The sequence below is a fragment of the Panicum virgatum genome, chromosome 4N (genome assembly GCF_016808335.1).
Source record: "Panicum virgatum strain AP13 chromosome 4N, P.virgatum_v5, whole genome shotgun sequence".
In the NCBI taxonomy this organism is placed as follows: domain Eukaryota; kingdom Viridiplantae; phylum Streptophyta; class Magnoliopsida; order Poales; family Poaceae; genus Panicum; species Panicum virgatum.
In genome coordinates this window covers 47,069,067-47,080,219 of record NC_053148.1, presented here as the reverse complement: position 1 = coordinate 47,080,219, position 11,153 = coordinate 47,069,067, and the positions used below count along the sequence as shown (strand labels likewise).

Genomic DNA, 11,153 nt, shown 5'->3' with positions numbered 1-11,153 from the left:
CAACTGTCGGTGTCCCGACCCGGGGGCCTGGATTCCAACTAGTAAATGCTGCATGTTTCCTCGTCCCAGATGATGATGCAAGAGGCAATCACAGTAACGCACAGTTTTATCCTGGTTCCGGCCGCGGGGCCGTACGTCCAGCAAAGGGGGTGTGCGAGGGCACTGTATTATCTTGCACCCGGGGTGCTTGTAGTAGGGGATACAAGCGAGGCGAGAGAGGGAGGGGAGCACCCAAGTCTCTGCTAGGAGTGGAGTCGGTTGAGATGAGTGATCAGTAGTGCTGAGAGTTCTCTTGGGAGATAGAAACCAGAGAGACCAGCCGGCTAGAGTCTCGCGTCCAGATGAGCCCAGCCCCCCTTAAAGGGGGTCCGCCTCCTCCTTTTATAGTTACAAGGAGGGGGCGGCGTACACGAGTGTAGGGCGCGGAAGTCGTCGTTTTCCCCCGAATCGCGGGTACAGTGGTCGAACACTGTAGGAAGTGCACTGTGGGAAGACGGCGCATGTTGCTGTTGTCCTGGATTTTGTCCTTGGTCCCGCGGGGAGGGCGCCGGTCGTCCTGCAGTGCCTTGGCGGTAGTAATGGCGCGAGTCGGCCCCGGACCCCCTGTCGGAGTGCGGGTGTGCACACTAGAAGGTCCGGGGGACACGTGTCATCGCCGGACCCCTTCCTCAGTGGGGGGCGGGTCCGGAAGGTCGGCGGGAGTTGTACCGAGCCTGTCTTGTCCCGCGTCGCAGGTCCCAAGGCGCTGCTATAGCATCCGGGATGGTGGAGTGATGACCAGGGTCAGCGGATGGGACCCCGGTCACATCTACTGTGGGAATGGCGGTCTGACGCCGCCCGTCCTTTGAGCCGTGGCGGAGTGGCTGACCTTTAATGCCTTCGTATGGCGGGCGGTTGGGCGGCAGGGCCGTTTGTCCCTTGTGCCGAGAGACGGCCTCGAGCGAGGCGGAGATGAGTTACCCGCTCGAGGGTAGATCCGCTACCCTCGAGCGAGGCGGAAGTGCGTTGCGCGGTCGAGGGTCCCCGGGGGGGCCTCGAGCGAGGCGGAGATTGTCCAGCGGGCCCGGGAGGGACCCTCGAGCGAGGCGGAGATCGTTCCGCGGGTTCGAGGGGGATGTGAATGGGCCGCGTGCTGGGCTTTATTGAGTCTTTTCCTTTCTTCCGGATTGGAAGGAGGCCGTGGGCCTAGTTGATTTAACAGGCGTTTGTGTTTTTTAAAAACGGTCTTAGTACCCCGATTAGGGTGTCCCTAATTGTGGCACCCGACACCTGCCGGCTGGCGGTCTCCTGCAGCTCCTGGCGCCATTGATGCAAGGACTCAGAGAGTTTGTCGAACTCCAGCTTGTGGACCTCGAGTCCCGGCTGTGAGACTCGAACTCGGATCGCTGGGCCGCAAGGCTGGCCTCCTCCTTGGCAATAGCCTCCTCCCGCAGCGATAGTATGGGTGGGCAAAATACCCGAAACCCGAAAACCGAACCCGAAAAACCCGAGCCCGAACCCGAAAAACCCGAACTCGAAAAACCCGAACCTTAATTCGGGTTCTAACCCACGGTACCCGAAATTATTACGGGTAATTTGGGTATTGGGCCACGGTACCCGAACTACCCGAAAAACTACCCAACTCAAATATATTTATTCATTGCAGGCTTGCAGCCCAGCCCACCAAATAACTTAACCCTAACAATAGGCAGCCCAGCCCACCCCCACGCCACGCACCCCAACCTCCACTCGAGACTACCCCGCCGCCACCCAACGCCCCATACCCAGCACCACCGCACCACCATCCGGCGTCCGCCACACAAGCCGACCACACCACCGCCCAGCGCCCCAAGCACCGCCGGCCGCCCCCGTCCCCGGTCTCCGCGAGCTCCACACCTCCAGGCTCCAGTCCTCCCCTCACCGTGGTCCGTGGAGCTCGACGCCAACGCCCCGCCGCGCATCTCATCCTTGTCTCGAGGCGGAGGTGGCCGAGGTGCCCACCGTGCCACCGCCCAGGGGCCCTTCGCCCAGGCGCTCCCCGGCCGCCGCCGCGGCGCCCTCCGCCCAGGCGCTCCCCGGCCGCCGCCGCGGCGCCCTCCGCCCAGGCGCTCCCCGGCCGCCGCCACGGCGCCCTCCGCCCAGGTTCCTGCTGCACCTCCTGCAGTCCCTGGCGGCGCATCACAACGGTACACCGAAGCCAGCACCCACCGGCTACCGCAAAGCGAGTGTGCGACGGCCAACGGCGGCGCCGTCCTTACCCCCGCCTCCTCGTCGAGCTAGAGGACAGTAGCGGCTTCTTCTTTTTCGGGTATTTCGGGTATACCCGAACCCGAACCCGAATTTTCGGGTACCCGAATTGTCGGGTTCTTCTTTTTTCAAACAAATTTCGGGTAGTAATTTCGAAAACCCGAAATTTCTAAAACCCGAATTACCTGACTCGAAATTTTCGGGTTACCCGAATGCCCAGGCCTAAGCGCTAGGGCTTTCTCCCGTTCCGCCGCCGCGAGCTCCCAGTCGAACACCTTCCGGAGCCCTTTCCTGTAGGACTCAAGGTCGGCCTCAAGCTCGGACTGGGCGGCGGTAGCACGAGAGGCTTCGGCCTTCGAGCGCTCCTCCAGGTGGATATGCCAGTCGCCGAGGCGCTGACGCTCGCTCTCTAGAGCGGCTCCTGCCGGAATGCTGCCTCGGTGGTAGAGGTTGCCTCTTCTATCGTCCGCCGGACCCGGACCAGCACACGGGGGAGGGGAACCGCATCCTCCTCTGGGGGACCCTGCAAGAGCCGCCTACCAGAGACCAGCTCCAGCTCTTCCTCTACTGTAGGAAGGGAGCTGGGGGTGGGGATATCCGGCACAGACGTCGGGCCCTCGGGTATCGAGGTGCTCGCCGTTGCCGCGCCCGCTGCCGCTGTGCTCGCCGTCGCCAAGCCCAGTGTCGGCGCGTCTGCCGCCGTAGCCGGGGCCTCGGGGGCCACCGCGTCGGGCGTTGCTGCGCCTGGCACTGGTGCATCCGCCGCCGCCGCGTTGGGCGCCATCGGGTTAACGGAGGTCACCGCACCCGAGCTCCCCACATCCGCCGTCGCTTCCGCCGTTGTCGCCGAGGCGCCGGTCGCCTGGACCCCCGCTGACGAGCCAGCGGCGGCGGAAGAACTGCCTGGGCGAGAGGCCCTGGCAAACAAAGAGAAGAAGCCCTTCAGCAAAAAGCGGAGCACCGAAAATAAGGGGAGTGAATGGAAGAACACTTACCCCGAAGCGCCGGATCTCCAGCGTCCACGGAGGCTGGGCGACAGCTGCTGCCGTGGCGGCGGCGGAGGCGCACCTCGTGGTTGCTGCTGCTCTGGTGGTGGCGGTGGTGGTGGAGGCTGCTGCTGCTGTCGTGGCGGCGGCAGAGGCGCACCTCGTGTTTGCTGTTGCTGCCGCCGGGGAGAGGCACATCCTGGCGGTGGTGGTGGCTGCCGTCGCGGAGGCGCACCTCGTGGCTGGTGCTCGACCTCATGGCCGACCCGGAGTCCGGCATGGTGGACAAGGCCGCCTACGTGCTCCACTCCCTCGTGAGCTCCGGCGAGGGCCGCGCCGCCGCCGTCGAGGAGGGTGGCATCCCCGTCCTCATCGAGATGGTGGAGGCCGGCACCTCGCGGCAGAAGGAGATCGCCAAGCTCTCCCTCCTGTTGATCTGCGACGACAACGCCGCCTTCCGCACCATGGTCGCCCGCGAGGGCGCCATCCCGCCCCTCGTCGCCCTCTCCCAATCGTCCTCCGCCCGCCCCAAGCTCCGGGCCAAGGTGCACACCGGACACCGCATCATCTGCCCCATCTGAGCTCAGTCCAATACTGCGGCCCGCAAACTAATCTGTTTTCCAATTTCATCAGGCGGAGTCGCTGATCGAGATGCTGCGGCAGCCGCGGAGCCCGAGCCTCCGCGCGAGGCCGGCGGCGGCTGTCGTTGCGGCGGAGTGACGTTCTTCCTTCCCCTTCGCAATCGGGCGATCCCATCCCCACCTTGGTCGTTCGAATGTTGTCAGCTTCCTTCCTCCACTTCCTCTTCGGCGAGACGAGCCGGTGCCGGCCGGCGCGCGCGTGTAAATAGCACATAGCAGTGCGTCCGCGATCGAGTGTACAGTTTCCTCAAGCGAGATATCCGCCGAAGAAGAGTCTAGCCTCCCTCCCTGCAAATGCCTTTTCTTTCTCTGCCCCCTTTCCAGTTTCAACTTCCCAGCCTGGTTGCTTCCTCGCCGCCGCCGCCGGCGGCGTGGCGAAGCTATGCGTGCCACGAAGCTGCAAAAAGGTGCTTGGTGTTCGCGCGTCTCCTTCCCGTGCGTCTTGGATTGTGCTTGTGCTAGTCAGTGTGTGACTGTGCGCGTGCTGCGTCGGCAACGAATCAGAAAGTTGGCTGGTCTCCGATCCTGTGGTGGGTGCGAGAAACGCCTCTGCTGGCTTGTCTGGTCTCCGGTTGGTCGGAGCGCCTTCGATCCCCTTTGCGCTAGCGTGGTTTTCCCTCGGACGGCACGGCCGGGTTCCCCTCGCTCCGTGGCACGAACGACGGCCGGTCGGTTCGTGCGTTGGCCCTGAGCCCCTGACTCGGTAAACCTGCAACCTTTCCTTGTCGGTTCGACCGATGGCGATAGTGCCCGGCTATGCGAGTGCCATCTCAATCTCTGTCACCTACCTTGCCGTCTCGCCACTGGAGATCAGGCCGCTTCCTGCCTTTTTTGAGGCAAAAATACAGGGCCTACACCCCCACGTGAGACTAAAAAAAAATCTGGATGATGCACTGCCGGCCCCCTCACGCTCACCTCTAGAAGGGAAAAGTGCTCCCTAGTCCCTACCGCTTCCTTCCTTCCGGATTCCAGGAAGATGCCCGGGATCCAGCATTCCTGCCGGGCCGAGTGCCACTGTGCCAGTCGATGCGAGTTTGCCGAGTTCTGTGGCAGCGCCACACCGTTTCGGAGACGGAGAAGAACCGCGCTGCGCTGCGCCGTACAAGACCGCAAGAGAAGCAGCGGCGGACCGGTGGTGTCGTCAGCGCCGGCCAGGCGGCCACGACGCTTGGCGCCGACCACCGAGAGGCCGTGCCGGCACCCGACACACCATGACGGCGCCCGCGCCGTCTTCGGCCTCGGCCTCTCCGCTGCTCCCGCTACACACGCAGAAAGGGGGAGCCAATCGTATGTTCGTTGGATGCTGGAGCTGAAAGAGAGTACTAGTATATTATCTTCCTACCTTCTTCCTTGCTGCTACTACCTGCGGCAGTTTATGCGCTTCCTTTTGTTTTGAGCTGGCGGCCCCGGCAATGCGGCTGAACCTTTCCTTTTTCAGGTGCGGCGTGAACATGGCGTTTCGTGGTCAACGCACACGTTGTTGCATCATCGTGTGGTTGCCGCCGCGACCCGCGACGAACGGATGTTTTGTTTCAGTTTCAGATTCACCACGGACGCCGGAGAGCGGAGAGGAACACGGTTGTTGACTTGCGGCAAACCTTACCTCAGACGATCCCCTGCGCCCCCAATCTGCAGACTCCAGGCGTCCTAGTGCACACTCTGATGTTTAGAAAAAAAGCTAGTACACTTTAGATAATAGAATCGAGTTATCTCCATGTAAATTTTTGTTTTACCATAGTGCACGTGCACCATGGTATATGTGAATGTTTCCCCCCGATGTTGTGCGCCTCCGCAGCTTTCTCCGACCTCCATATGGACATGAACAACAAGATGCACTCAAAAATTCAAAACTTAAAAAGGTTTCTCATCAAATTGAATCTTTGAACGTATGCATAAAGTATAAAATATAGCTAAACAAAATAATTAATTATACAGTTTGACTATAATTTATGAAACGATTTTTTTGAGTCTAGTTAACCCATAACGGGACAATAATTATCAAATACAAACGAAATTACTACGGTACTTTACATCCAAAATTTTCCGCATCTAAACAATGCCCTAAGCGTGATGGGAAGCGCGGGTGCAGAGCGAGGGAGCAGGCGGCCAAGGTTCCGTTGGCGCGGCGAGAGGTTGACGACGGGGACAAACAGCGGCGACGGCGAGCTACGCGGGCGCGCGAGGTGAATGGCGAGCGGGACCGACGGCCGCCGACAAGGTCGCGTCCTAGCGAGCGAGGGTGGTGTCGGGCCACGTGGCGGCCAGGCCCGGCTGCCTGCCCCTGATCTCGATGGGAGTGTCTCCATGTCAATCGATTGATATATACATATCTGTCAATCACCGGTCTGGACCAGTGATTCTTCATCCACGTTGTACGTATCCTAGCAAGCTTTTGTGTTTCTTTTCTGCTGTTACCGGATCCGAATGTGACTATTACACAGTTGTCAAACAGTCTATTGGGCGCCTTCGCTATTGGACCTGGTAATTTTTGTCCCTGTTGGAGTTCTGCTAAAAATGTTGCATTTGTTGTTACCGGTACCGGCCCAGTACAAGCATTAAGCCCAGTGACTACTATTTTGTATCTTTGTTTTTGTCAACTTGAGTACAAACAAAAGAATAGCAAAATAAATACACAAAAAATAAAAAAAATACACCTAAAATTTTTGGGGCAAAATACGAACATACAAGGAGACTACATATATCAGCCACAATTGTTTTTTCTACAACTAAAATACATACAAAAATCCCCAAAATAGAACAAATAAAAAGTTGTCTGTGTGTTTTTCTCATCTCGAGTACAAACAAAAAAATAGCAAAACAAAAACAATAAATAGAAAAATTACATTTAAAATTTTTGGGTGGCATATGCACATTCAATGAGACTACAAAATAGGCAGCAAATTTACCAATTATATGGGTTTGTGTTATTATTTGTTGATACACCAACAGCAAACATTCTGGGCATCTGGTGGCTGACAAAATGGCGTCCATAGATACACCTCCTAAACTGCAGCTGTCACAATCGAAACCCTATAGAAGATATTTAAGAAAAAAATTAAGCTAAGATTTGCTACAACTACAACTAACATAATAGAGTTTCCGCAAATGAGATATTCTTCGAGTTAGATTATGAGTTAATCATTTGACCTACCTGAAAGGGGAGCAAGAAACCTTCACAATCTTTGTGTAGAGAGAAATTGACAAAGGCTCTCTACGATGATGTCCACAAATGCCTATCTATTTATGAGATAACACCAAACAATCAAACCATGATTTCTACGGTAACCAGGCAATGTCCACAAGTCTGAAAACTAACCTTCAAGTAAATATGACATAATTTGACTTACAGCTAAGAGAAGTCTTGTCAATTAACAATAAAGTTTTGCTAGAGATTATAATACTGCTTATTGACTCCATGCTACTACTGCCTGGCCTCAAGTTACTGGCATGTGACCTCCTAGTCCTACCACATTCTGCATCATCTTATCCTTAATGAGAAGGTATAGACTATATCTTTTCAATTCAAAAAAACATTCATAGTAACAAACAGATGTCAATTAAGCAACATGTTGATGTGTTTGAATATATATAGTTTGGTAAGTCCTAAAATAAAAAAGCACATCTATCAATAAACATATTCAATCTCCCAAAGCAACACACACACACTAAACCTTTTGTGGTATATAATTCAATTCAGGTGAGATGATAAATTACTCGCGTTAAGAGTAATAGTGTATACACTCAAGAAATGGCATGGCAGTTATATTATATTCCTAGAGCAAGACATGCCTTACTAAATAATAATATAATACATATGAAATAACAGCTTAGAACATCGAAAACTAAAACTATAAGGAATCTTAGCTGCCACTTGGGATTTGGATACATGCTTCCAAAGTTCAAAAGTATAAACTACTTGCATGGGTTAAATCATCCGCTACTTCCAAGTGGTAGCTGGACAATAAATAAAATTTTTAGAGAATGTGCTAGCAGTGCAAATCGCGCGCGCGCACGCACGCACGCACATGTTTTTTCAAGTGGTAGCTGAATAAAAAATAAAAAATTACAGAATGTGTTATTTCATATACACAACTAGTGAGTTCTTTTTTTTTTGAGTGGCAGCTAAGCTTCTAAAGAATGGTCTAATAAAGACACATGATACAAGTACTAAAAGAAAAGGTGAGCTCATACATGAAAAAAGAATTGATACTGTAAAAATCTTCCATGCAGATTTGTTAGAAGATAAAACAAGATTACACTCTATCTAAGCATAATAAGATGACTCTGGGTGAAAATAATGCAATATTTTGTTAAAACCAACAAATACAAAAAAAAGAAAAAAGTTACTGAATTTACAGCATGATCACAAAAACAATCAGATTTTAAAATACGTGTAGTACAGTCAGCTCATTCATGCTATTTTTATTACTTAAGCACAAAGCAAGAGTTCAGAGATGGCTGCAGCGAGCAAGTAATCAAACAATCACTCACACAAGCATGGTTACTGAAGACTAGAGTAGAAACTTCATCCAAAGTCATGGACATGCATAGTTAATACTCATGCGCATTTTCCTTTGTGGCTTTGTCCTTCATCCTAACAATTTTTTTCTTAATTCAGCAAACCAGATTTGAGTGAACAAGATTCTCCCATCACCTCGATCTCCTCCCAAACCATCAAATCCAGAAAATCACATTTCCTACCATAGGAACTCGCAACCTATGAAGCATCACACACACAGTTCATAGGAAGCAAAATTAAAAAAGGAAACGGAAGGAGAAGATTCAGTAAAGGGAGGAAATGGGGAGTAAAGTTTTAGGCACTTAACGCCATGGGGACGGAAGCCACGCTCGCCCGCCAGGGAGACACGCCGTCACCCCTTGCCGGGAAGCCGCGCCACCACTGCAGTCTTCCTTTGCCGAGGCCACCGCGGATCATGCGCCGACATCCGCGGTCCGCGGATCCACCGCTGTGCGGGGATCTCGCCGTGCCTCACGGAACCCACGTCGTTGCCGCTGCAAAGCCGACGTGGCACTGCTTCCCCCAACTTCAACTCCTTTGCTCATCACGGGATCTAAGAAATGGGAAAATAGGAATGACTGGTGAGGAGATGGAGTAACGGACAGAGGAGGGAGGACCGAGGAAGAGAACGCACGAAGCGAGACAACAATATACAGACCCGAATACCCGATAAGGAAGTAAACGGATCGCGGAAGCGGACCCGACACACAAGTCGATCTGTTCCCTTCGTCGCCGATCCGACGCCTCTCCATGTTGATTGACAGAAAAGCAAAATCTCAATCAGTTGATAAGGACCAAATCTCGATCTTGATTCCCCCCCCCCCCCCTCCTGTCTTTTAGGTGCTCAACAATAGAAGCATGCACTAAGGTACTCCTATATAACAAGTTTACGCTATTGCAAAATCACATGGAGCATTTTCTTTCTCAAATTAAACTGAAAATGCGATGCCGTCGCGCACGAATTTCTTAACGGCGTATTCTCATGTGCAATAATTCATGCCATGACGGTTAATTGTTTAATTAACAGCACCGTGTCTTGCAGGAATAAATTCAGATGGATATGATAACTCTTTGCGGAAAAAGACTCAGCCATGATAAAGTAGACAGGATAGAGTGGACTGTTTTACCCCCAACGATCTAACTCATTTTATTAATTAGTTAACTTTAACATAAGAGTGATTTTCTTTAAACAAATTTAAACTGCTAAGCTATGCAATCATTCAAAAATCCAAATCAAACATGTAGCATAATAACAAGCAGACAATTTTCACGACTTAGCCGAGTTTAACATACGACTCGACTAACACAACGCGTCGCAGAACGTGCTATCGTATTATTAAAAAAAGGGTCACCTAGATTATACTCATGGTGGTCAGATGACTGATTCAGGCCAAAATCTACGAAAACTATTCTTTAGAGAGAGAAATCAAGGCAAAACGGGTAAAAAGTCGTAGAAGTCAAGGGGTATAATAACAAAATAATTTCAGCAGACAAGGATTGGAGAGAAGAAGTCATAAAATTCGACCAGTTCTATCTAGGCTTCGTCCTACAGTCGATACGGCTCTGATACCACTCTGTAACACCCGGTTTATAAAAGGACATAAACCGAGCAATCATATACGTGCCAGGATCAAGTCATACGTATATACAACAGAATGAACAGTATATCATAGCACATATCACGAATAAGACATAATAAATCGAAATACGAATGTTATTTATTACATTAATGACAAAAATGTCTGATACAGCGGAAGCGAAGTACAAATACGATAAAAACTCTCCGAAGCTGAGCAGGGCGCCACAGGGACGTCGACTGGGAGACAAACGCCTAGAAGTCCTCGTAGTCCTGGAAACGCTGAGCGAACTCCCTCGCGTCGGCAGGAACTGAGCAGCAGTAGCGTATCCAAGAGGAAAAAGTAGAGAAAATGCAATGTTGAGTACACAACTTGTACTCAACAAGTATAACACAAACTATGAGGCTCTAAGGTTGGCTGACTCAACTGCATTAGCTTTTAAGTGTTGGCAAAATTTTATTAAAGCTATTTACTACGAGTTGATGAATTACCATAAATCCAGTTACATAGTAATTAATCAAAATTAATCATGTTACTACAGAGAACCAAACCAAAACCACCAAGGTAACCCCGAGAGGCACCTCCCTCGTCGGAAGGAGATAACCCCACTAATCAAAAGGAAGATCTGGGCCGCTCATGACCGTGAGCACGGCTAGTATACCAGTTTTACACTCTACAGAGGTTGCACATCTTTACCCACAAGTCGTGAGCTACGCCAGTTGTTCATCACACTTCCTTAGGTGAGATGACTCACTACGAGGCCTTTACAATAAATCTCGTTGGTAAGGAATAACCGCGAGGGTTAGATCAGCGACTATGGAGCAGGTCTAGTGGGCGTTAAGAATACCACAGACGAGGCCACTCAGTACGAGGGACATAGAAGCTTACCACCCTTGCCCCGCAGGTAAGTTACTCTAAACCAAAAATACCTAATTATTACGCCAAGACCGTCTCATTCCAGTCTTGTGGTAGCGCTGTTGTCCCAGGTTGTCGCTCTATGAACCGGTCCTTATGGAGAGTGGCCAACCCAGCAGTAAGCACCGTGCCGGCCCCCTAAACCATGTTTCTAACAAAACCAATTTTAAACGAGACGTGAGCCACTCAAGCCACACAGAGGGCCACTCTCAGAGTTAAGTTGCATATACCATTAATCAAATTAATTAAAAATGACCATTATGTGTTATAGTGCGGCACCTAGCACAAC

General features: G+C 51.8%; 1 protein-coding gene and 1 long non-coding RNA gene across 3 annotated transcripts; one reads left to right on the top strand and one right to left on the bottom strand.

The window, feature by feature from the left end:
* The first annotated feature begins 3,465 nt into the window (after window positions 1-3,465).
* On the top strand, window positions 3,466-3,932 carry LOC120669472 (U-box domain-containing protein 4-like). Its single transcript, XM_039949217.1, has 2 exons — window positions 3,466-3,757; window positions 3,846-3,932. Exons 1-2 carry the CDS (start codon window positions 3,470-3,472, stop codon window positions 3,930-3,932), a joined length of 375 nt encoding a protein of 124 aa, XP_039805151.1. The 5' UTR covers window positions 3,466-3,469.
* Window positions 3,933-6,495: 2,563 nt separating this feature from the next.
* LOC120668526 lies at window positions 6,496-9,529 on the bottom strand. Of its 2 annotated transcripts, none has more exons than XR_005672469.1 (2): window positions 9,031-9,529; window positions 6,496-8,925 (listed from the first exon to the last, which is right to left on the bottom strand). It is a non-coding gene; the product is annotated as an uncharacterized LOC120668526 (long non-coding RNA). The 2 variants fall into 2 exon arrangements; XR_005672470.1 differs by having other exon boundaries at window positions 9,039-9,529.
* Window positions 9,530-11,153: the final 1,624 nt, after the last annotated feature.